The following is a 26,657-nucleotide window of genomic DNA, read 5'->3' on the forward strand; positions in this document are numbered from 1 at the left end:
ATTCCCAGCCTTTTCGGGTCAACACCGATCACTTCTTTAATCCTCAAAGCTATCTGGGACTCTTAAAATGCTTTAGAATTTATTTTGTAACTTGCATGATTTTATTTTAGATGTGACTTTATAAACAAAATTTCTGGGCTGCTTGAAATTCCCGTTTTATACCTGGATGCCCTGTTGAGTAGGGGCACCTTCTGCTGATGGAGGAGTGAATTGCAGTAAATAGATTTAAAACTCAGGTACTTTGCCCTCTCCCTGGAGAAGCATGAAGCTCTGATTCCCCTCTGTGCCAATTACAGCTTTGTAGCCCCGCTCTGCTGTGACTCTTTCCAGCTTTTCCCTTTCACTGCTGTGCCATAGCATTGCTGCTCCTTCTGTCCTCTGTGCACTGACCCCATTGAGGTGGTCACTAACACTGGATGCTCTGGCCAGGTGAGTCTGTTCTTATTAACAACATTTGTGAAAACAGATACAAAAATAATTATTAAATCCTACTGATCAGATTAGGCTTTTTCATTCTAAAAGACCTGAATCAAGAATTTGGTCCTAGGGTGGTTGGCTCTCTGATCCAGCATCTTCCGCTTTCCCAACCTTCTGTTCTCATTAGCTGAGAGGTTTATCTCTGTGTGCTGGGGAGAGGCTGCCATCACAGATAGGGCCGTGGTTAGCACCCAATGCCCGAGGTGCCCCAGCCGGTTCTACAGCCACTTAATGAAAATGTGGGTAACCCCCAGGTGCTCCTCCCCAGGCACTGCACTGCCCTATGTACACTTTTCTTCCTGCAAAACCACGGAATTTATAAAACCGATGTTTGTACCGCAGTAACCCTAAAAGACTTGTCCTCCATTTCCAAGGTGCCGCGTAGGTAAGCAATCTCCTCTAAATCCGTGGGTCTGACTTGGCAGCCTCACTGGTGAGCGAACAAAAATCGTGCCAACAAAGCAACGCGTGGGGAAATGGAATCCCAGAAAGGAGCGTACGCGTGGTGGTGCTGGAAACACAGAGGACAGAAACACCCTTGGCCTGGTCCATGGGCTGCTCGGGAGCGTGCACTCAGCAGGTTGTGTTCCCATGACATGCAGGGAGGAAATGGGAGCAGGAAATACCGGTGTGTGCAGGGCTGGGGATGGGGACGGGCTGTGCTGCTCCTCCGTGCCTAACTTAGCGCCGGCGCTTCGGGGGGGAAGAGTCTGCTGTCTGTTTTGAATGCTTTCTGCATGACTAATTAACGTTCTGAAATAAATGGTGCTGTTAAACTCTATGCTGGTACAGGCAGTCGGCAGCCGTGGCTCCTGTCCAATACTTTATCTAATCTTTGCTTTGTTGAGGACGGGGCACTGCTTGTCATCTAAAAGCCACTTAGCTGCACTACAGCGTGATGTCATGCTCCTCTACATGTGTGTCGATATTTATGCCCAGTCTGTTGGGAAACAGTCCTGAATACAGCAAGCCGTACGTAATTACATTCTTTGCATGATAACAAAACCCACTTGAAACTGGCAAGAGATGAAACCCCGCAGCCTGGCGTTCGGAATTCTGCAGGAGCAGAGCGTTCTGTAACATTATGCCGGGATAAGGCAGCCTGATTCACCCTGGGGAGGACACTCCCTCCAGAGCAAAGCATTTGCTGTCGTCCCTCCGGAGCGGCGGCACCAGCACTGGAGCTGCTGAGGTGAGTACGATGGGCCCTGCTCCCCTTTGCCTACTGGGACCCCCCCTCACCCCATATAGCAACCTGTGCGTGCTCAGGGTATCGCCTGTCTACGCTGGGTTTCTGCTTCCAGTGGAACTTGCTTTGAATTTACACTTTGCCATACGTAGGTTTCCTTCCTAGGACGGGGAAGACTTGTGTGAGAGAGTAGAATGTTAAAATAATAATCAGTCGGGTTATATGTCACAGAGTCATAGAATGGTTGGACTGGAAGGGACTTTAAAGATCATGGAGGCATAGAATTTTTGAGTTGGAAGGGACCTTAAAGATCACCCGTTTCCAGCCCCCTGCCACGGGCAGGGTTGCCACCCACTAAATCAGGCAATAGATGTGCATATATATACATACCATGCATATGTATATAAATGCGCCCGAACTAACTTAGCATCTCATTCATAACAAAGCATAAAAGAAACCCCGAGCTCAGCACGGGCTGAGCCCTACTGAGATCCCTGCTTCCCTCCCCAGCCAGGGCAGAGCCGGCGGCAGCACGGGACGGAGGAGGCTGAACTCCAAACCCAGGATCAGCAGCAGAGCAAGCAGGAGGAGGATGAGGATGCTGCCAGGTCCCCACTATGCTGAGAGCACAACAGGAGCCCCCTGAAGCACAAGGCATGGCGCAGAGGTACTGCTCCTGTGTTGTGTGTGATATCTGCTTTTCCTTATTTTGCATTATAGTGGAACAGTGAATGTTTTGTGCCGGTTGGATGAGCAGGTAGTTACAGTAGTGTGCATTCCGTGCCCGGCTCGTGCTGCTCTGCACGGCTCATTTGGATTTGGCTGGGTGACAAAGGGTGAGTGTGATTCCCGAGTGTCCATGAAAATGTGGTTCTTCACAAACTGATTTCAAAGTAAAAGCAAATGCAGTAATTGTACAGAACTCTGCAAAGGAGAAATGCGTTGTAAAAGAGCTTCCGCTCAGCAGTATTATCGAAAAAACCTACAAACAGACACCTATCACTATGGAAAAAAATACATTTCTTATGAAAAAGAAGTTTACAGTTGTAGCCAGCCTATGCCCTCTTTTCTGCCAAAAAATGCTTCAGTTGGAGGCTGTGTTGACTGTTTATTAGTGATGGTTATGTTTTGTGGCGAGTGGAGTGGGAAGCACTAAACCACATCGCTTACCAACATAAGAGGCTCACTATGTAGCTCTGTCTTACAGCCACCTGACTTCTTTTATATCTTGATGGATGTGGGTAGGCATGAAAACTGGCACAAATCATGGCACTACCTAAACAGGTATCTGCTGTGTTTAATGCGAGGCGTGATTGGGTGCATGTCTGCTGACAGGGCAGCACTTGCTGCCCTGGCAGTGCTGGGGGCTGTGGTTACTCATTTCTGTCCATGGGTTGGATGGCTGTCACAGACTGAATTTCCATGGCTGGAACAGAGGTCCAAACAATGGAGGTCTTGGTGTGAGTGGGACTCGTGGGGTTTCTGCGTTACTGCTGCAGAAATCCCCCTTAGCACAAACATAGCCATGCAGATCGCACTGCGATGCTCCCCAGGTCTGACCCCACTGGCAGGCAGGGAACCCAACCCCTCCAGTTTCCATTGGGTTTTTAGGCCAGTGCTGACATAATAAAAAGTCTGAAAAGTTGACCTGGTTGGATTACAGAAGGATACTTGTTTGCTGCGAATCTAAAACTTTATTTATGCGTCAGTGATCCGCTCGTTTAATTATCTGGCATTCAGGTGTTTGATCTGGAGCCCAATTTCCCTGGACTCTCTGGTGTAAAAAGCAGAAGTTACAGCGTAGTTCAGAAATAGATTCTTTTGTTTGTTTTCTGTTTTACATGAGTAGGATTGGGGTTATCCAGTGCAAACCCAAGTTGGCCCAGGATTCCCACTGTTTGACCCCAGGTTGGTCAGTGCTTACAGCACTGATTCAGTTGCTGTATTTTCCTGAAGATGTTTGTTGTGCAGACCCGATGGCAGTAAGCTGTAATGCCACCCCCAGCCCTTTCCTGGCCCCACGGCAGAGGATGGGTCGATGTGTTGGAGGAGGCAGACAGCTCGTGGTGCGGCGATGCCGAGCCCGCTAAAACTCAGCGAGACCTCGTTAGTTAAAATGAGCTCATTTTCCTTGAAACCAAATGCTTATTTTAATTCTAGGGTGGCTGGGTAAAATGCTGCGTATCTTGATTGCTGATAGGCATCTTCCTTTTGTAAGAAGTCATTTACTGAGTGAGAAGAGTGCAAAGTAGGTGGTATGGTAGAATTGCTGCTACTTCTCTTGGCACTACAGATAGATTTCTTCATTAGACAATCCCTTCTTGGGATATAATTAGAGAAGAATGCGTGAGCACAGATCTATTCCATGTTTATTTCATGATTTTCTTTATTCTGGATACCACGGTTTCTTTGGGAGGACAAGTTAGTTTGAACAACAAGAGTGCCCACTTGTTGAAAAGCCTTAAAAAAAAAAAAGCTGAATATTCTTCACCTTTTTGCTGAATGTTAGAAGAGCCACATTGAACCCATTTTTCTGTATATGCCTATTTCTCTTCCATTGAATTCTCCATGCTCTTTGTTGTGTGGGGTGACCTACTCACGGGACAGTGTGGCTCTGATCCCTCGGCCGCCATATGCTCCAGCAGTAAGCTGTGTTTTCCATGGAGAGCTCCTCCTGGAAGTTAAATACTAGGGTGTACCTGGGATGCAGGCAGTACGTGTTGTGCATTTTGGGGTGGGGGCTCACCTCAGTGTCTGCTCTTTATATCCTGCAGAGGGTTTGTGCTGGATGTAAAAGGAAGAGATGGGAGGAATAGATTTAAAGATAAGTAAAAATGTCACTGTCTTCTCTTCCTTCTTTATGTGCCAATGTGTACCTGAATATAATCGATTGTATTTAGATTCTGGGGAGTTTATTTGGCCCGTTGTTTCTTTCCTGTACAACAGCCCTTCTTTAGCAGAACTACATAAATTTCTGTCATCAAACTCTGTCAGCGGTTCCTTTATATCAGCCAACCCACCGCCTCTGTGTGTCCCAACTTCCAACTCGTTAGCTGTTGCGCAGACAAACGATGGCACATGGGTGGCTGCCTGCCTGTCGGCTGGCTCTGCATACAGCGAAGGTATTTGGCTGGCAAAACCAGAGAGTAAATGTTTTGGAGTCAAGCAGTTTACAGAATTACTTGGGTTTGCATTGACAGACGTTTCCGTTGTAAGGGATTTGCTGTGCAACAGTTTAATGAACCAAATTATTGGGACTTAGAAATGGGTTTATAGTGCAGCGAGGAACTTGATTTTGGAAGACTGGAGGGGATCTGACCCTGCTGTTTTGCTGGTGTTTTACATCTAGGAATGCTGAAGGCTGCACGCATGTGAGCTTGCCTAAGTGGGAGCTTATTAGGTATGGCCACCGAGTGCCCAAGGACATTATAAAAATTCCTATAAACTAAACTTGCATGCCTGAGTTTGATCATTAGCCTCTGATTTACTGAAGGAACTTACCCTAAGTGCCGCTGTGCCAGTGTTTGATTTTCTTTCCTCCTCATTAGTCAGTAGGAAACGGTGCTTGCGTGGCTGCTGGAGCCAATGCCTTTCTGTTGGGCTGCTGCAGGAAGATGCCTGCAGAGCTCATCTCAGAGCTACGTGGGCTGTAGGGCTGCAGGGTGTGTGTTCTGTGTGCAAAACGTGTGTGCAGCGATGCTCCGGGAGCTGTGAGGGTGTTCCGTGCGGCCGTCTGGAAATACACTTGGTGGAAGGAGGAGGGAAATCAACCCAAAATGAGAATTGCTGCATATCTTAGTGCTTGCCAGATCCAAGCTTTCCCGTGCATGTCTTCATCTCCTTATGGCTTCATATCAGCATCGTGATTTTTGAAGCAAACAATGTAGATTCAGCTGGGTTACTCATCAGATACTGCTTTTGAACAATGGCATTTGTGTTCTTTTTGAGCTAATTTGGGCAACTGTGTGGAGAGCCTGTAAATAGCCCCGATGCGACTGGAAACAATATCCATTGTCTCTAAAATAATGGAAGTTCTTTGTAGAAATTCAGCATCTTAAGATGTGGGTGTGCACATCTGCTGCTGCAGTCGCACAGCTTCCTTGGCTCCCAACAGTTGGGTTGCAAGGAGCAGCAGCTCAGTTTGGGTGACCCTGACTATCTGGAGCCTTTCTGACCGGCATTGCGTGGGCTTTGTTCTGGATGCAACAAGTGGAAACTGCCTGCTCCTGCGATGGCTGAGCTGTGCTGGTGAGTGCTCAGGGTGAAACACACCATCTTTGGGTTTGTGCTGGAAGACTTCCCTGCGTCGCAGCAGTGCTCGCTCTGAACTGATCTGCTTTGCTGCCTTTAGGCAGGATATTGGCTGGGCAGCTTTGATTTAGGCTGGAGCTGTGCACGGTTGCGGTGTGAGCACTGCTGGGTTTTCATGTCCAGTTCGAGCAATACTGTTATTGTGGTGTTTTATGCACCGAAATATTTCATAGAATCATAGAACGGCTTGGGTTGGAAGGGACCTCAGGAATATCAAGCTCCAACCTCTCTGCTGCAGGCGGGGCCTCCAACATTCTATCTAATGCTAGAGCATATTTAAAGGAATTTAAGTTATTTTACATACTTTATTTATACCACACCTATCCAGTGCTTTGTTTTTGTGGAGACTGATGAGAAAAAAATGTGAGAAGCATTCTCGAACTTCTCTGGCCTTAATATTCACCCAAAGAATGTTCTTTCCCTGGGATTCCTGTGTTAATAGATTCTTATGTTAATAGAGCCTAAAGCCCACGGCGCAGGGGGCTGGATTTGGTGGAAATCCCCACTGGTCTTAGAGTGCTCTTCCCAGACAAACATCTGGGGCTCAGCCGTGGAGGAGGCAGCTGGCAGCCTGCAGATAGAAGCAGAGAATCTCTCCAGGTGCCCTCGTGCTCCCAGGTCGCTGGGCCGTTCCTGCAGTGAGGTGAGCGTGGTGCCAGAACACGGGGATCCGGGCTCACCCTGCAGGGCTGCTGGTCCGAGTGGGAGCAGGAATTTCAGAGAAGGAGCATCCGAGGGAGTCACCTGCAGGAAGCATTTTCTGGGAGGTGAGAACCCCTCTGATCCCCATACCTGGGAGATGACCGAGTGCCCTCGTCCTCCTCCTCTTACTTCCTCAGCTGGATGGCGAGCGCACATATGTGAGTTACATAGAATCCTTGGAGTTGGAAGGGACTTTTACAGGTCATCTAGTCTGACTGCCCTGCAATGAACAGGGACATGCACAGCTAGATCAGGTTGCTCAGAGCCTGGTCCCGGCTTTTCATTTGGCTTTCAAGGACTGAAAAGCCTTGGAAGTTGTTTAATAGCCTTGGGCAAGCTTGCTATGCAAACCTAGAAGTTTTCAACAACAGTTATAGCTTGTTTGTTCCAAACAACGTAGCTCTTAGCCAGCTGATGTGGTACAGAGGTGTGTGTCTTTAAAATGTTCTAAAAATTCTTGCTGTCATTTTATTAATCTTACTTTTCCCCAGGTCGAATGAGGTTTTATAAAGCTATCTCTGTGTACACCCCTAATTGATTTTTGGTGGTACTACTTAATTGGCTGACCTTCAGGTCATTGAACCAACAGATCTTTACCCATTTTAAAAAGAGGGAAGTTCATACACTCTGAAACACTTCAGCTGGGAGCAATGCTGTGCTTCGCTTGGTGTTAGGCAGCAAGGACAGCCAACCTGTGGCTCTTTGGAGCTGAAGAGGGCTGCTTTTGGTGGGAAAGGGAGAGGAAACCCTGGTGAAAGGGCAAAAGCCTCCTTTCCTCAGGAAGCTTTGCTTGAGGACATGACGAAAAGAAGGAAGAGAAGCAGCAAGGCAATTGGCATCAGGTTGTGTTTGCCTTTCTCCAGCACAAGGGCTCAGAGATGCTGGGTGAGCCTTGGAAGACTCAGTGCATTGACTGCTGGTGGTGCTTGGGGTGGAAATCCACACGGATGAAGATTTCACATGAACAAAAAAATCAAGTAACAAACTTGTTTCCCTCACCTTGACAGTCTGGTGCCATTAAAAGTTTTTAGTACTTCTAATGATATACAAAAATACTTATTTTCTAGCTAGCTTTTAAATGCCTTTTAGTGGATTACTTTGGATCGCATCAACTAAAAGCTTGATCATCTGCCAGCTGCTAGAGTTGGGCCAAAGCTTTGTAAATTAATGAGCTCGAGGTGATTAGGACAGGTCTTGGTGCTTTGGACCATGCACCAAATTGCTTGCCATGCAAGGTGTGTGCTCTGTCAGGTTTTTTCTTTCAATTCTTGTGCTGTGAGGATGCTTGCTTGGCTTGGTGGTCAGAATGGCTATGAAAAGCTCTGCTGGTGATGCCAGCGAATGAAAATTATATTGAGGTTCCAGAAACTAGGACCAAGGTAATAACTAGCACTTCTGACTTGGGACTGTTGTGTGTTTAGTGGGCTCATCTCAGATGTCCACCAAGAGAATGTGTTATGAGAAGAAGTTCTGAAGTCTTGCAGCAACCTTTCTGCATTGCTATTGCGAATGGATAAATGTCTTTATGCAAAAACATTTCTCCATCTCTTGTACAGAGCTGTGGGAAGCTGCCCAGGTCTGGGGACACCAACACAACACACTGACCTAGTCAGGGAGCCAAGTGAGGAGCTGAGCTCTTGCTGTTACCCAACAAATTCAGATTTGTTCAGCAGAGTTGGTGTCTGTAGCATGTTTTTCCATTTCAGCTCAGTGTAGTTTGTTTGAAAGCAGGAAATGCATTTCACAAATTCTCAGACAGCTTCAGTTGCTAGGAAAAGGATGTACATTATGTCTCTAGATACAGTCTGGTGTTTCTGGTTTGATGTTATTTTGATGGGTTTGGCTACAGAAGCTCACATTTCTGACACTTGGGCCATACCTGCCAGCCAGGTGGCACACAGAATCTTCAGGAACAGAGAATTCCATCAGAATGGAAGCCACTTCTTGTCCTGTTTGGTATACAGTGCTTGATAATTGCATTCGTTGGTGCCAGCCTTTGTCTAAAGACAGAGCTTTTCTCTCTGATCAGTGTTCTCACCACGTAATTGCTTTCCTGAGACCTTTACAATCCTCTTCTTTCCATGGATGTCTGAAAACGGTTTACATTTGTTGGATATCATAAGCTCTCTTGAGGGAGGATTACTTTCAAGGTGATTTGTCTTGAAATGATTGCATGTGCTTTCAGCAGCTGTCAGCAGCATCTGGCGGGGCAGGGCCACCAGTTAGAGGTCTGAGCCACCAGATCTGTCTGATCACCATCCATGTGTTGGATTTCTTCCATTATTCTCCAGCATTTCAAGATGTTTAGTATCTGCTTGCTCTTTTCAGATCCGAAGCATGGTTTGTGTCTGTTCACTCTGTTTTTTTGTTTTTTTTTTTTTTGAGGCACAGTATCTCACAATGTGTCAATTAAAATGTGCTCATCATTCAGGACTGATGTAGCCACAGTCTCCAGTAGGCTGTGGTACCTCCATGGGCCTTCAGTGAGGTCCAGGTGTCTTTTCAGTCAGTCCTTGGTTGCTCCATCCCCTGGGGTTTGAGTCTGCCTTACTGAGTGTGTTGACATCGTGCGTGGTTGTGCATGCAGCACTGCCTTGTGCTGCTTCTGCAATACCAGAAAAATCATGTCCCATAAGCAAGCCATGCAAGATGTGAGACTTGGATATATGGTACAGCACTGATGTTTCTTTATCCTCTGACACTTCAAATTAAATAGTGGGATTCCTTAAAGAAAGCATCACCATCACTCTATCTTTGGCCACGTTTTGAAGCAAAAATGCTCTGCTGCTGAGCCCAGCCCAGACTGCAAAAAATAAACCTACCAAGCCTGTTCCTTCAGGGTTCACATCCTCCATGGCTGCTGCTCAGAGAGGTGCCAACAGAGTGCATTTGGGCACAGCAAATACTTTTAGAGTTAAGAAGCCATGGCCTGGGTTGGGCAGAACTGCAACACCTACTTTGCAGATTGCCTCCAGATCTGGCTAACAATTGTACTCTTTAATGTGGTTAAACTCCCTGGGTGCCCATAGTGCTGAAGTCTGGATGGCAGTGGTGTTACATCGAGGTCTGGATGACTTCTTGTAATTCAAGGCCCATAATAGCTCTTCAGTCTCCAAATGGGGCTGAGGTTACATCTCCTTGCCCACGTCATGTGCTCCCAGCGTGGAAACGTGGTTGTTGCCTGCCCTGTTTGGAAAACCTCTCTTTGTCTGTCTGTGCTGGCTTAAATATAGTCACATTATGTCATATCCCACATTGTATTTCTGTTCTGAAGCCGATAATACGATAAGATGGTGACTCTGTCTTGAGCTGGATGTATATATTTCTATCAGCCCTGAGGGCGATGTTGTAAAAATGCTCTTTTGTTTCGAGTGCAGCACAGGAAGCTCATTTTGGCTTCATTTAACATCACTGCTCAAACTGGCAGGGAGTCAGGAATGGAGTGATGTGACATCATATATCTGGCACAGCAGCATGGCTCGGAGCTTCGCAGCGGCCAAAACCTCTGATAATAAATCAAATGCTGGAATATCCACGCAGTTCCATCATAACAGAGGGTGGCTGCTTGTCATGTTTTTAATCTCTTCTGTTTGAAGAAAAAAAAGGCAATTTCCTGACACTTGGGGACGAGCTGGGTCCCACGCTCTGCCTGAAGGAGGGCTCACAGCCTCAGCCCCAAGGAGGAACCCACTTACAGTAGAGTTTCATAGAACCGTTAGGGCTGGAGAAGACCTGGAGGATCACCAGGCCTAACCCCAACCCTATGGAAACTGAGCTTAGAGCTGTAGCTGCTTAGTTTCTGGTACGAAGCTGATTTTTTAAATTATTATTTAATTCTTAGGGTTTTTTAGAATTCACGTAGTGGGTGAGTCTGGGAGAAACAGATCCTCTGTGGAAGAGTAACACATTTTTTGCTTTTCTCTTGGTTATATTGCCCAGGGAGAAAAGTATGGAAGGCTTCAGAGACCCACAGGGCACAAATTGCAGAGCAGGCTCCACAACCTGCTATCTAGCAATTTTTTTTCTGTCATTTCTATGACATCCTTATCTTCATCAGTGCAATTCTTTTTCCATCAGAGTGTAAGCGGGGCAGTGGGGGGGCCATCCTGTTTCAGAGGAGTCAGTCCAGTGCCCGTCCTCCTTGTAAACAAAGAGCAGACACACGATCAGACACGGAAACCCGCTTTCTAATTAATTCCTGTGCCTCTCACTCTGCTGTATAACTTTATGAGGCTCTGGGAGGGATCCTGTTGCCCTGCTCTGGGAGCCTTGGTTACTGCACGCCTTATCCTGTGCATCTCAGCAGACCCAGATCTCTTCAATTACCTGCCCTTCTGCAGAAAGGTACATTTTCAGCAGCACTGTGTTGTGGTGGGGGTTGCTGGAGGGAGGCAGCCCTGAGTGGGGCGTTTTGCAGAGCAGGGCTGGTCGTGGGGCTGAACTGAATGCCATCCAGTGAACCCAAGAACAACAGAGAATGGGGCCAGGGAAGAGTCTGCTTGTGGAAACTTCAAGCTCCACGTGTTTTTGGAGTTACGGAGGCTTTATCCTTCAAGTACCTACAAAGGGGACTGTGAGAAGGAAGGGGACAGAATCTTCATCAGGATCCATTATGAGAGTGCAAGGGAAAATGGTTACAAACTAAAAGAGGGGGAGATTCAGACTGGATATAAGGAAGAAGGTTTTTATCACAAGGGCAGTGAGGCAAAGGGTGCCTGGAAGGGTGAAGATGCCCCATCCCTGCAGACACCCATCTCACCCAGGTTGGATGGGCTCTGAGCACATGGTGGAGCTGTGGGTGTCCCTGTGCACTGCAGGCAGTGGGACCAGATGGCCTTTAAGGGTCCCTTCCAACTCAAACAAATATAGAATCAAACCTGCCAGACTTCCACTGAATAGTGCTGAACATTTATTGAAAGTACAGAAATATGTGGGGGATGCTGTTTGCTGTATTTCTATCTCAGGATAAGCATTATTTACTATTATTATTATTATTTACTATAATGTAGCCCATGACTCTCAGCCTTACTTAGCAGAATGATCTTTATGGGTCCTTTCCAACTTAAAATATTCTATGGCTGTATGAAGGTAGGTAAGCACATAGAGGGCTGTGAGTCTACTGCTGGTACTGTAGGGAGAATAATTATTGCAAAGGGGAACTATCTGTGAGCGAGTCATGGGTAACAAATTGGTTTTAATGGGAGAGAAGGAAGGAAAAAACAGGAATGGGGACAGGGGTGGAGGGATGACTCTTTGAAAACTGGATGAGAAAACAGAAGATGCCATCAGGCTTCTGTGTCTCATCAGATAAACTTATTATCTATTTATAATATTGACTTGTTTTGTAACACATTCTCAATTATTCTGGTCGTCTTTCTTGCATTGGTAGTTTGAGATGTTAACAGCAAATGTATGTTTTACCTAAAGGAAAACAGAAGTTCCTTCTGCTCTGTTTCCCATTAGAACCCACCACAGACTTGTAGGTGGTTTTACAGCCAGTGACTCCTGACAAACCCAGACATCACAGAAATTAAGTCAGTGTTTCAGTGCTGGAATGTATGGCTGTTGGTGAGCATGGTGGTGATGGTCTTAGATGTTGCAATTTGCATTTGATATATAATATTCTTGGAGAGGCCTTAATTCTCTACAAGCACTTTGACCTGATTTGATTTTTTTTCAAGCTGTTCCAATACCATGTAAAAGAGAAATTAATCAGTGCTACAGAACGCAATGTGGAATTCCCCTTATCAAATGCAACGTTCCAATGCATCCTTAGCTCCTGTAAGATTTCTGAATTTTCAGTCCATCTTGTTAGCTTCTCCACTGATTTTAGGGAGTAAACTTTTATCCATTGAGTGATGCCTGATGGCTGGTTTAGGCCATGGTATCTCCAAGAAGGAGCAGCACAAGACCTCTGTTAGCCACTGAGCTTTCCTCGCTGCTCCGAGACGTTTGTTTTCTGTTCTGAGTTTTATCTCAGTATGATCTGCAGATAAGGAATTTGGAGGAGTTGCCTGGATGCCAACAGAATGATGAGAGAAGGTGCAATAGCTGGAGCCAGGCAGCAGCCCTGTGGGTATGGTCAGCTGCTTTTTGGCAGGCTGTTGGGAAACGTCGTGGAGCCCTGCAACTGTAAATGTGTTTAATGTAGAAAGTGGAGAGAGGTTAAAATGTGAGGTCATGTGCTCTGGACTTGGGAGCCTTTTAGATGACTTTTAAAAGCCCATTTCAACAAATAGTGCCTTTTTGGAAAAATCAGTCCCTCTGGTAGTATCGGTCCCATTGCCTAATGCTGATATTGGCTTTGTTCTGGGTCTTGTATGAAGTCTTAGTTCAGATATATATACATATACATATATATATATATATATATATATATATATATATATAATATATATATACGCATATATATATTAATGGGTTTTTTTTTTTTTGGTGTTAGATATTCCTCTGTATTTGTTTGGTAAAAATGCAGCTGTGTTGTGGCAATAGTGGTGGGATTGGGTTTGTGAGAAGCCTGTTTCTTCTCAAGGCTGGAGGAGATGTCCTTGCAGGCTTGGTATTTAGGGAGGTACGTGCTTACTGTCAGCGTTGGTAGTGGTTGTCAGGAAAAGTCTAATTTCTCTAAAATTGGAGATGAAGAGCAGTGCATCTTCACGTCAGACCAACATTTCACTGATCAGACAAGTATTCCCCCAGCAAGTTGAGGATAAGACTGAGAGTGAGGATTGGGACTAATGAGAACCAGTAAATCACGGTGTTCCAGCAGTGAAAATGTCAGCTGTGACATAATGAAAGCTGTATATCGTGGCCCAGATGATTCATGTGTGAAAACTGAGCGGCTGGTTGAATCAGGGAGGCACGCTTTGAGAACACCTCTGCTTTCGTGCCTCCTGTAGGTGAGCGTTGAAGGCAGATGAGTTGGAGCACGATTTTGAGGCGTTCTTCAGCTCTGCTGCAGATAACATCTCTGTGTTGGCAGACACTGGAATTACCGATGGTACGCCATGAGTACCTTGGGAAACCCAGCTTTCTAATGCCAGGATGATGAGGCATTTGGATCTGGCGAAAGGCAAAGCTGATGAAGAGACAGACAAAGGAGCAGGGGAGCCTTCAGAGCAGTGGGCTCTGTGGGAGGATTAATGGAGGAGGTCTATCTTAGCTACCAGTTATTGATACCAGGCATGTTATTTAGCATCCTAGGTAATAATTGGCATCTGGTGGTCCGATGACACTGAAGTATGTCAACTAAATGACATGGGCACTGGCACAGCCTTCATCTACGACCTCCAGTGGTCATCCTGCCCTTCTTTTGCTTTAAGGTTGCTTTATTATGTATGCATTACTTTTGTCATGAGGCACAAAGACCAACATGAATGTAACTTTGTTATTTTGGTAAAGCATCAGCCAGCAAGGCATTGTAGTTTCAGAGCATTCACCTTTCCTATCCACTGTTTGGACTTGAAGCTAACCAAGATTTGATGTAATACATAACCCACGACTTTCAGGTTGATGGGTTTTTGGCCCACAAGTCAGAAAAGTAAAGGAATTAAATTATTATTTTTTTTTTCCAGAGGGACAGGCACTAAATAATTAATTGAATTCAAATAATTGCAAACTTTTACGGAGCAAAGGAAGGTTGTTTGTTTTGGGTTCTGCTGAGTAAGCTATTGAAAACCATAATGAATTAATGATGCTAAATGGTAGAGTTTGTTTACTCCGTGCACGGGACAGACAGTTTAAAGAACGCTAATTGGTCACCTCTAATTTGAGTTTCTTTATCATGATTTTAATGATAACTAATGTTTCTAGTATTTATGCAAAAAAACCATGCATGAATATCTAGGGATTACAATGGAATAACTTTTTGAAAACCTTTATAAGAAAAGCATTTCAATTCCAGTTCCATGTTGATAGGAATTAGGAAATTTGTTTAAATTTGATTTTTTTTTTTTTTTAATGCGACTAATTAAGGAAATTTGTGCAAGGGAAGATTTCCTACAACGTCTGTTATGGTCTCTGTAGAGCAATGGGGTAACAGTGCTAATAACAAAACAGGGTGAGAGGAAGGTTGTATTTATTTGGGTGCACCAATTGGGCTTTGGATGCCACCTCTAGCTTGGCTCAGTGGGGATGAGCTTTTTCTCTCGAGAGAAAAATGAGCATGGGAAGTTTATTCTAAAGGACAATTGAATGAGGCCCAGCTTGTTGTGTACTAAACTTTATGTGGATGCTTGCAGCATAGGGCTGGAAATAGCCCGCTTCCAATTATTTCCAGTTGCCTTGAGGGCTGACTGCACTTGTCAGCACCTCCTCCTCTGCAGCCCAGTTTTGGACACGCTTTGGGAACGAGCAAAAGCGTTGGGTGCCCGGTCTGTGTTTGTGCTGTGCCAAAACCCACTTGTGGGTCAGGAGCCAAAGAGTGGCGTGAACTCTGGGTGAACTGTGTGGCCCAGAGCTCTGCTGCGTGCTGGTCGTTAGCTGCTGCAGAACTACGCTGGGTTGTTTTGCAGAAGGATACGGCACAGCCGCACGGATGGGCAAAGCCAGCGCCTTCATTCATACCTCGCCCATTGTGAAAAGTAGAAACGGGCTGGCGTTTCTTGCGCTGGTTTTGGTGAAAAAGCCTTTCCGTGGGGGGAAAGCTTGAGCTCTGAGTGAGTTCGTAACGAAAAGAAAAAATGCCTTCATCCCCCAACAGCGGGTTTTCAGGGTGGATCTCTCAGCCCTCCATCCCGGCGCTGGGTGGATGCTGGGCAGCCCGCGGTTTGGTGCCTAATCTAGCATGTCAAATGTGCGAGGTGATGTACGAGAAGAACTGTCACAACTGGCTCTGAAGATCTGAGGGCGGAGGCAGGAGCAGAGAGAGGACACAATGGTGCAGATTGATGTATGGTTTTATTAAGGCACAGTTTGCTGCACGAAGGCAGACATTGCGGCTCGCTCTTTAACGGTAACGTCTCCTGTGCTGTTAATACTGCGCCAATCTGTGTGTCCTCGGAGAGCAAGAGAGGTTTCTTATTGTTGGTGCAAGACCGGTGCACCCAACCCTGCAGGAGAGAGTTAAAAATAAGCATCTTTCCTTTGAAGATGCTCTTTTTTCCCGATTAGATTTCGGGATGTCACTAAGCTGTTTTTTTAATTCTGCCCGAGCACGCTCTGTTAATTGGGCAGAACTCACTCCGTTGATCAGCAGGTCCTGGTGCTTGCTGCTTTGCTCTCTCCCCAATTACTCCGTGTAACCGTCTCCTCTCGCCGCCAGACCTGAAATCCGCCCATCCCAAACGGATGGGTTTGTCTCAGACCTGTTTTCCACCAAACCCTCCCAGCTGCTCTCACGCAGGTTTCTGCAACCTGAATTTTCCATTGCTGGAGCACAAACAAACTGCTCTGTGAGTCGATCCGGGACTGGCCTTGGGCAAAGCAATGGTTCCTTTGATCTGGTAAAAACACAGATTTTGTGCCGACATCCTGCTCGGTCCCTGCACTGTCCCACTTCTCCACGTTTAATACAAACGTAAGCTAAGAGCCCAGAGGGGTGAGCTGCTCCTCCAAATACTCTTCTGTAGATGTGTTCACCCAGTGCCTGAACTGGGAACCTGAGTTGGGAGGAGTTCTGTGTCCAGGCTGCAGATCAGTCCTTACAGTTATCTCATGGGGCTTTGGGTTTCCCCCTTACAATTTCATGACTTGCATTTTGCAGGTGTATAAGAGTCTTTGGGCTTCTCTTGTTTCTATTGTGCTTCATTAGGCGTAACCTTCAGAAAATGCCTTAATATTTTAAATTCTCCTGGTTGCTGCTATTTCACTTCTCTCTTCATTTATTTGGGTGTTTTTTTGTTGCCAAGATGCTGAAATTTCCATTCCCCTATCCCAGTGCTCCCACTCGCTCTTTTTTTTTTTTTTGTTTTTACCTGAAATGTAAACAGGAAGGACATGGCTGGTGTGATCCCAATGGCCGCTGCCATACAGAAATTCGCCCCGTTTGCCCGTCTGGAGCAGATTAGGGGGCTGGGGCCTTTCTGAACCCAGTGCATGGTCCAGCCAGGCAGCAGCCCAGACAGGAGCCCTCGCAGCCACCCCAACGAATATAGCATTTATTTAGGAGAGAATTTACCAGTCTAACCCTGCCCCCCACTTTCCAGAGGGGCCCGGCTGCTGGGTCTCGCTGGTTGGTTTTTTTTTTTTTCCTTTTTGCTTCTTTATTAGCTGGAAAATCCCAGGATCTCTGTGCTCATGCATGGTTTCCTTCCCTCCGTCCGCGTGGAGCCGGGCTGTCTGGGTGCCACGCATTGAGGTCAGCCCCATGCACCGGCCCCAGGAGCAGTGAGGTCGCCCACCGGAATTCCCAAATTAGGACAGATCCGTTGGGTTTGGGGTGCCCCTCTGCCATGCAAAAACCTGCAGGTTAAATCTCACATTGATTTACCATTCCTGTCCATCTTTCTGCCAGTTCACAATTGTCCGAAGTCGCAGGCTTGGATGTTGCGTTGGATAAAATATAAATTAGTTGTGAGTGGTGGAGGGAAATGGGAATGAATTGCGTCTCACCAGGAACTTCTCAGCTCAGTCTGACAGATTTTAATTTCCATATATTGTAATTTCTCTGATGAATATTATGACCTGCCTGAATTTTAAGCTTTTTTTCAGTCAAATACTGATTATCTGAAACATACATTTAAAACACAGCTAAGTCAGCTTTCTTCCTTGAATCTGAACTAGCATCAGGGGATGCACAAATATAAGTGAAGTTTCATAACGTCTCATTAAAACAACTGTTTGTAGAGGTCCAGAAACTTCAGCCTCCCGTTGGTCACAATTAAGGTACAGGCAATGAGGGTCACCTGATGAAAATATCTCGGTTTTGCATCTTTAGTTAAAGATTGGGTTGGATGGGAGGGAAGAGGGTAGGAGGGAACATATTGTACCCTCTGCACTGCCCCAGGATGCGGGCTTTTAGCTCAATGAACTCCAGGCTTTGTAATTAGCAGCAAGGAGATTAGAATGACCACGTTTCTGGGAGTAATTTGAGCACTAATTGTGTTTGATTGTTTAATTACTCTTGCTTGCTGGGATTGGGGAGAGCCAGTGAACCCTTGACAAGAGCTCCTGCGGGTTCTGTAGATGGAAGCTGTGCGCATCCCGAATGGAGCATGGCACATTTGGCCATTCCCTCAGTCTTAGCCTAAGGTGCTGGCGCTGACTTGTGCTGGTGGGCAGACAGCAGCAGTAATTTTCATCCACGTTTGTCTTCAGACAGTGATAACATTGCACAGATAAGAAGATTGGGGGTCAGTTTGTGAAGCTGTAGAGAGATACAAATTAATGCATTGTGTTGTAGTTTCGGTAGTGGAAACTCTTCCATTGTTAATGTGCACAAGGAGCAATTGCTTGTGTTGCATCCAGGATCAGATCTTGCTGCACTGCACTGCTTGTAGTTCCTTTGACTTTGCTTACCCCTGGTGCCCATCACCTCAGCATGGCGCACGTTGGTACCACTGGCCATGCACATGTACCACATGCAGTGTGCTTTCTGCAGTCTCTCACAGATGTTGCTGCCTTGACACGCTGTGCTTTGTACTCCAGAGCTGATGCATCCTGCTGAGGAGAGGGAGCTTTCACTTGTTCTGCTTTTTTATTTTTCTGGCAGCAGAAATATTGCCTTAGGGCACTGCGAAGCAGGATCTTACAAGTGAAAGATAAGACAGCTGTAACATAAGAGAAATGTAAGATAAGAGAAATTTGAAGATGGGGCCTGGAGAGCAAGGAGGGGATGGTTGCAGGAAGACGTGGTTTAGTGGGTATTGTGGTGATGGGCTGTGGTTGGACTAGATGATCACAGAACCATTAAGGCTGGAGAAAATCTATAGGACTCCCACTTCCCCCCCCATGCCCACTGCCCACATCCCTCAGTGCCACATCCCCACAGCTCTGGGACACCCCCAGGAATGGTGAGTCCCCACTCCCTGGGCAGCTGTGCCACTGCCTGACTGCTCTTTGGAGAAGGAATGCTTCCTCATTCCCACCCTGACCCTCCCCTGGCACAACGTGAGGCCGTCACCTCTTGTCCTATCATTGTCACCTGGGAGCAGAGGCTGCCCCCCCAACCCCCTTTAGGAGTTGTAGGGAGGGATGAGGTCTCTCCTGAGCCTCCTCCATTCCATACTGAACCACCCCATTCCTTCAGCCTCTTCCCATAAGACTGGTGCTCCAGAACCCACACAGCGTCGTTGCCTATCTCAGGACATACTTCATAGCCTCAATATCTTTCTACATTCTATAATTCCAAGCAGACAAACCCATCCTCACACCAGCTGCCTCCTTCCCCAGCATCTCTCTCCCATAGCCGGGGGAGGCAGTGGGGTGGGAGCCTCCCGTTGTCTGCAGCAGTGGTGTTGGCGAGGCCGATATGTCACTGCCCTAATGGGACCTGACAAGGAGCCTTTGGGCTGCTGCTTGAGGAACTCAGTGGTTAATTTCCACTGCGACGTGTCAGGGCAGAGGGCAGGAAGAAGTAATCGGAAAGGTGCCGGTGAAGCTGGAAAGATTGAGTTAACTGGGGCTTCTGTGTCAGTGCCTCGGACCTTTGGTAAACAGACTGTATGATCTAAATACCATGCGACTAATCCCCCAAACTGCAATTCAGGATAGTGTAATTTGGAGGGGAGGAAGAGGGTAACGGTGAATTGGTGCTGCAGGTTTTAAGTCACGTCCACGGTGACCCATATATGTCTCCCTTAAAAGAAAAAAAGAAAAAAAAGCAATTACTTGTTATTTGTCTGTGAGTATAAACTCATCCTCATCCTTTTTGCTTTCATGTGGCTGGGAGAGGCTTGTTTTATTTCTGTTGTTTCTAATGATTATTTCATTTTCCCCTGGCTGATGCACACCTGTGGACTGAACCCAGTGGAAACTGGCATTTCCTCCTCTGTGATGTTAAAATAACAGTGGTTCAGGCACCACGCTGTGCGTTATCTGTTTCCCTCTGTATTTTTATGGATTTCACAGTGTTTTAATAGAAGAGCTGTTTCCAGATAAGAGCAAAGCATGAAAGGCCCCGAGTTGCCATTGCAGTGCTGGTCGCAGGTGGGTGCTGAACAAAATGCAAAAGTTCCCCTGCCAAACAAAGGTTTGGGGATAGCAGCAGAAGGTTGCATCATATCCATTGGACAACCTCTCCAGAATAACTGATTTATTAAATAACATTACATCATTATAGAACAAAAAACATCCCTTGGGCTCTCCCCAGACCTACTATTTATTGGCTGGGGTGTTTGGGCAGCTCCTTTTATCCAGACTGGGAAGCAGAGCTAAAGTGACCCCTGAATGGCTGGAGTTGGAGGCACCTCGGGGTCCATCTGGTCCAAGCCCTGCTCAAGCAGGGCCACCTACTGCAGGCTGCCCATGTCTGTAAGGCTCCCGAGTGTCTCCATGGAAGATGTCCCCGCTGCCTAGTTGGGACCAGGGGGTTTGGCGAGGTGAGCTGCATCCACAACGTGTACTCTGCTCACTTCTTTGTTTTTGCCATCCTTAGGTGAGCTTTCCATCTGCTGCTGTGCTCCCAGGGCCACCGCATGAGCACGGCCGTGGTGGGTGATGGCCTCGCAGCCCAGGCTGGCCCACGTCCTGCTGCTGGGCCTCGTGGCAGGCTGGCTGAGGGCTGCACAGCCCCGCGACTTCACGGTGAAGGACATCGTCTACCTCCACCCCTCCAGTAAGCACTGCCTGCAGGGTGAAACCAGACCGTGGCTTCCAGGGGGGATTGATGGGCAGGGGCATGGGGGTTGCTCTACTTTTTCCTTCAAGGGCTTCTGGCCTCTGTGACCAAGCAGTTTGCTCAAGCATGTCAATAGTTGTGAGTGTGGGTGAAATAGGACCACGTGTATCTCTGGTATAAATCATTCCCGACTTACTTATTAAGGAAGGGATGCCATTTGGAGGGACGTGGACAGGCTTAAGAGGATGCCCCATGTGAACCTCATGGGATGGGGCCCCAGGCTGCCTCATCTGCTGGGACATATCCCTGCCCATGGCAGGGGGTTGGAGCTGGATGGGCTGTAAGTTCCTTTCCAACCCAAACCACTCCATGATTATTACAGGAAGTGCCTGAAATAATGATGTAGTGGGGTTATGTGTCTTCAGAGCTTCCATGGACTGTGCTTTTAATAGCTGGTTGGTTTTATCATGTACAAGTTTTAATTTAATTGTACAGGATTGCTTGTAGAGCTGTGCCTGCCATCTGCTCCCAAAGAAAACTTGTCTTTTCAGAATTCAGCTGAATTCTGTGCAGGCAAGATGAAATTCCAATACAATTACACCTGTAAGCAGGACCTGCTAGCTGCCCAGGGCAAGACATGAGTATCATCAGTAGTGTGCTGTTGTCCCACCCCAGGCTGTTCCTTTAGTGCTGTGTCAGCCCCACCGGAGATGCTCGCAGTGCCTTGATGGTGCTTACCCTGAGTGGCTGGGCAATGGAGGACAGCTGACAAGCAGCAGGTCCCTCCTGCATGGCAAAGGCCACCTCCTGTACCCAAATGGGGCCTGGCTCTCACCTTCCAGGGCTGGGTGAGGAGCAAGATGTATCTCACGAAGCTGCAGAGATTCAGCTTGCTTGGCCCCATGGAGATAAAGGTGACCCGGTCACCATTTGGCTTCTGAGACGATGGCAGCACCTTGAAGACGTATTGAATGTGCTACAGAAGTCCTGCCAGGAGACCACTTAGGAAGCTGTGCTCTTCGTTTGGCGAGATAAACGAGGATGGAGGCTGCTGTTAATGACTGGAGGTTCAGCAGATTGATTTTTCTTTCCTTTGGGGACATCAGCCTGCCTTCAACAGTGGCCATTTATTTTTTTGGTGGGACAGCGTCCAGAAGTACTTAATCCATCTGATATTTCGTTATCAACCCTGGTAAAGTAACAGTAGTGGATGTGAGCTCTGATTCCAAGAGAACAAGCACTCCTTGCTTGCATTAGTGCCCTCTGAAGTGGGTAGTAGGCAATTTTCCTGGGAAAACACAGCTGAACAGAGCCCTTATTGCAGATGAATGAGCCCTCTTGGTGCTGGTAGCAGGGTTCTTACAAAGCAGGACTAATCCTGATGGAGCTGGCAGCTATGGTTGTAATAAGATATGTCAAAAAAAGAAAAAAAAAAAAGAATACGTTGCCATGTGCCTTTGAAAAGTACAGCAGAAGAGGATCCATCGGGTCATTTTAACTGAATACAGTTTGTTCCTTCCAGCCACGCCATTTCCTCACGGATTTAAATGTTTCACCTGCGAAAGGGCAGCAGATAATTACGAATGCAACCGCTGGGCTCCGGATGTCTATTGTCCTAGAGGTAAGCAGCCACACAGCAGTGTCCCACTTCACCCTTCCTTGCTACACCTGCTCAGTGGTCAAACTGCAGGGACAGCACTGAGCTGCTCTGCTTCCAGCGCCCCAAAATGCCAGCGGTTGTGAGCCTCTGCCACACGAAGGATGTGTAAGTGATACAAATAATCCCTTAAGCTTTTCTGTCCCTTTGCAGTTTAGGACTTCCATCTATTCCCCATAATCCTCCAGCTCACTTGGTCCCTAGCTGTGTCCTGGAGCTGTGGGGATGTGGCACTGAGGGATGTGGGCAGTGGGCATGGTGGAATGGATTGGAGTGGGGCTCGGAGATCCTAGAGGTCTTTTCCAACCTTAATGAATCTATAGTTCTATTATATGGTACCTGGGCCTTGCTCTGTTCACTTCCCCTCCCTTCTGGCTTTGGTGACACTCCTCAGGGGAGCCCAAACTGCTGTTTTTCGGATGGCATCAAAATCTTTGCATTATTTTGGGTTCATAATGCTCACCAGCCTGTAGATGGTGACAACTCAGGGTGTTGGGTACCAGCCATCAGCAATCACAGAATGGCCTGGGTTGCAAAGGCCCACAGTGCTCATCCAGTCCCAACTCCCTGCTGTGTGCAGGTCACCAACCAGCAGCCCAGGCTGCCCAGAGCCACATCCAGCCTGGCCTTGAATGCCTGCAGGGATGGGGCATCCACAGCCTCCTTGGGCAACCTGTTCCAGTGTCTCACCACCCTCTGGGTAAAAAACTTCCTCCTAATATCCAACCTAAACCTCCCCTGTCTCAGTTAAGAGACATTGAGGTTGTCCCATCCACTGATGGAGCCTGTTCATGAGCAGAGCACGTGAGTAGTGTCACAGGTGGGAGCCATGTGGGGATGCTGCTGGCTTGTTCCAGTGCTTTCCATAAGCTCAGCACTGCTGCTCTGCAGCTATCTGGCACTGTCCTGGTCTCCTGTAGGATATTACGAGTGTCCTCACAAAAATATTTATCTTGGAAGGAAAAAGACATTAATGTGAATTCCAGACTAACCAGCTGTGCTTGCAGCCTGTCAGGGAGCACTATCTGCTTGAGAATTTATTTGCTTTGAGAGCTCAAATCTGTTCAACATCAACAATAATAAAAAAGATCAGGCTGGTTGGCATGGGATGAGACCAATGTTCCTGGACACTCCCTGTTTAGACAGCAGTAGGTGGTATTTTATGCAGTTAATGACAGCATTACCAGCGTGTGGAGCCTGCAGCTGGCTGTGGAAGGAGATAGTTGTGGCCCCGGTGTTTGCAATTAGTAATAACCATCAGAGCCAACCTGGCTGATAACTGCCGACCTGGAGAGAGGTCTTAATGCTTGGACATGGCAGCTCATCCCATTGTACTGTAATGGATTCTGATGTATTCTCTTTTTTTGAAGTGCAAGGTTTCTCCCTTGTTTCTTCTTGCTTGTACACCAGCACAAGCCTTGGCTTTGTCGAGTGAACACATTTTCCTTTCCTTCTAGGCACGAGGTACTGCTTCAGCCAACACATGATGAGAGTTACCGGAGAGAGTGTGTCCGTCACCAAGCGCTGCGTGCCCCTGGAGGACTGTCTGTCAACTGGATGCACATATGTGAAGCACGAGGAGTACAAGGTGAGGACCACGGTTGCTTCTTTGTATGGAGCCAGGCAGGGCTGTGCCCGCAGCATGGCAGCTGGTACACACCGAACATTTCGTGGTTCCTTCCTGAGATGTGCAGAGAGCCCCAGAGCCACGGCAGCAGAGTGTTTGGGTCTGAAAAATGGGATGGGTCTATGCATAAATATGTTTCCTGAAGGCTGGTGGTCAGCCTTGCTGCAATGGGTCAAAACCAACATGCAACTTGCAGTCCGTCCAGCAACAATTCCATAGGAATAGATGCTGATTTCTTTGAGTTTTGGTCCTCCGTCAGCCAAACATCATTACTTGATCCATAAACTGACTCTTTTGGGAAGGAGAAAAGCAGCCCTTCAGAATGGATGTTCTCCTTGCACTAGGCGATGCATTATTACTGCACAACTGGAAGGGGTTGAGATCACAAAACTGTAGGGGTTGGAAGGGACCTCTAGAGATCATAGAGTCCAAACCCTACTAAAAAAAAAAAAAAACCACTAGCCATGATGCTGATTTCCAAATGCTGTACTATTTGCCCTCCATCTTTGCTCGGTGGCAGTGATATTTGCCAGGTAACCGAGTTCAGTCCTGCTGTCTTTCAGATCTGCACATCCTGCTGCGAAGGCACCATCTGCAACCTGCCGCTGCCCAGGAATGCAAGTGATGCTGTGTTCACCACCCTGTCCCCTCTCAGCAGCACCCCGGGGCTGTCAGGTCGCGCCGTGCTGACAGCAGTGTGTCTCCTGCTGGGGCTCATGGCATAGACCACGATCTGGCCCCACACGTGTGCTCAGGCAGGACCCACACTTCAGAACTGTATCTGAAAACTGACTCTTCTTGTTAACTGGTGATACTGGAGATGGATTCAAAGAGGACTAAAACCCATTTTTTTTTTTTTTTTTTTTTTGCTGGTTTTGGAAGAAATTCATGCAAGATGTACCCAGATTTTGGGCTTAGACTTTTCTTAATGTCTATCTTGTCTCCATGATTTTTCTTATTTAGAAGTACCAAATCACTGCCACCTCCTTTTACCATCACTCACTCATTCTGAATGTCCTCGTTGGCATCGTTTGTTGTTAAGATCATTTGTCACAGCAGTCACCCCAGTGTCCTGCTTGCCTGGTCTGGGAAAACACATTGAATAACACACAGGATAAGCAACAAAGATAAGTTGGATATTAGGAAACATTTCTTTCCCAAAGAGCAGCGAGGCAGTGGCACAGCTGCCCAGGGAGTGAGGGGTCACCATTCTTGGGGGTGTCCTAGAGCTGTGGGATGTGGCACTGAGGGATGTGGGCAGTGGGCATGGGGGGGTTGGGATCCTCAAGAGCTTTCTGTGGTTTGGTTGGGCACCATGTATGCAATATTTATTTTTGTATATTGAGTAGGCTCTAAAGCATTTAAAAGGTTCTTAATGCTAATATTGCTGGGGAAAAAAGAAAAAAGTGGTTTTGCAAGTGGGTAAGCCTGTAGTATATAAATTATAAGAGTATGTATATTTTTGTGTGTATATATATATATGTGTGTGTGTGTATATATATGTATATATATATATACATACACGTATATATATATACACACACACACTTTATATATATATATATAAAATAATATTTTGTGTCACTGTTGAAAGCCAATCTAATTCTTTTTTTTTTTTTTAAGCTCAGCTATATAAACAGGGAGTCCGTGGTCTTGTTTTAAAGCTTAGCAGAACTTTTTTCTATTTATTTTGTTTTTTAATTTTGAAAAGTTTTTACAAACATCCTGAATTGTTCTTTTCTGAACTAATGGTGGCCAGCCATACTCCAAGGCGCTTTACCAACTTACAGCTTACTATCTGTCATGTTTTTTTGGGGTGAGGTACAGCATACAGCGTGGACAGAGGGAGAAAATGCTGCACTCCAGTGCTGTGTGCAGCCCTTTGGAGCTGTGCTACCTGCTGAAGTGCTGTTCCTGGAGGAGAATGGAGAGCAGCACTCACACTTTGGGTCTGAAAGCACACTGGATGCCTTGGTACCTCTTGATGTGAGGGTTTTGGTGGTGTTTTTATTTTTAATTAATTTACCTATGTGTTTCCTGGTCAAAATTGTGCATTGAGCACCTTGTCTTTCCCTTTCTACCTTTTCATACAGCACTATTGAGGACAGGTTAGCAGCTGACACTCAAAGCCTCGCATTTGGAGGCCCTTTTGGTTCTCCTGTGACTTGCTCACAGTTTCTACAATTAAGGGGTAGATGCAATCTGCTGCTTTATGCAAGCTCAACCTACCTGGCCACCCCAGGACCCAACCAGCTGTGTTCTCAATGCCATTCCTCCCACAGAGCCAGCTGCAAAGAGGAAGAAAGAGGAGGGGAGGGGGATACCGTTGTGCCTGGGAGTGTTCCAGAACCACAGCGATGTGGCACTGAGGGACACAGGCAGTGGGCAGGGTAGGAGTGGTTGGGTTTGGTGATCTTAGAGGACTTTTCCTACCTTAATGAATTTGTGATTCTGTCATTCTATGCAGCTTGCTGTTGTCCCCCCATCCCTGGAGGTGTTCAATGGCAGGTTGGATGGGACCCTAGGCAGCCTGGTCTGAGATTAAGTGCGGAGGTTGGTGGCCCTGCCTGTGGCAGGGGGCTGGAAATTCACTACCCCTTAAGGTCCCTTCTGTGATTCTGTGTGATCCTGCTTTTAACAGAAAAACACTTTAACCCAATTCACTCACCTAGCCCTGTGTGCTACACTAATTCCTCCTGCAGTCAGAGGAGGAAAAAGTGGCCTTGCTCCTTTGCTGAGACAAGGTGAACTGCATCAGCTCAGACCCGTGACAGAGTGGGGACAGGCTATGGGCCATGGAGAAGAAGCTGAGACGCTGCACGTGAATCAGCCTCTGCTCTCTCCTCATGGGTCTCTTTGGGCATATAATGCTGAGCTGCACCGTATTTATTTTGAGGCTGGGAGATGCCTTTTAAATGCCTAATTTTTTAACTGTTGTAAATGATGTACAGTTACACAAATAAATGTTTTAATCATA

General features: G+C 46.8%; 1 protein-coding gene across 2 annotated transcripts; it reads left to right on the forward strand.

Moving 5' to 3' along the window:
- The first annotated feature begins 1,381 nt into the window (after positions 1–1,381).
- On the forward strand, positions 1,382–26,657 carry LYPD6 (LY6/PLAUR domain containing 6). Of its 2 annotated transcripts, XM_085227903.1 has the most exons (6): positions 1,382–1,669; positions 2,177–2,333; positions 20,214–20,393; positions 21,919–22,017; positions 23,511–23,641; positions 24,244–26,657. In XM_085227903.1, exons 3-6 carry the CDS (start codon positions 20,276–20,278, stop codon positions 24,403–24,405), a joined length of 510 nt encoding a protein of 169 aa, XP_085084029.1. In that variant the 5' UTR covers positions 1,382–1,669; positions 2,177–2,333; positions 20,214–20,275; the 3' UTR covers positions 24,406–26,657. The 2 variants fall into 2 exon arrangements, with proteins under 2 accessions (XP_085084029.1, XP_003207811.1); XM_003207763.5 differs by lacking the exons at positions 1,382–1,669; positions 2,177–2,333 and adding an exon at positions 5,770–5,914.

The sequence above is a fragment of the Meleagris gallopavo genome, chromosome 7, assembly GCF_905368555.1.
Source record: "Meleagris gallopavo chromosome 7, MGAL_WU_HG_1.1, whole genome shotgun sequence".
NCBI classification, from domain to species: domain Eukaryota; kingdom Metazoa; phylum Chordata; class Aves; order Galliformes; family Phasianidae; genus Meleagris; species Meleagris gallopavo.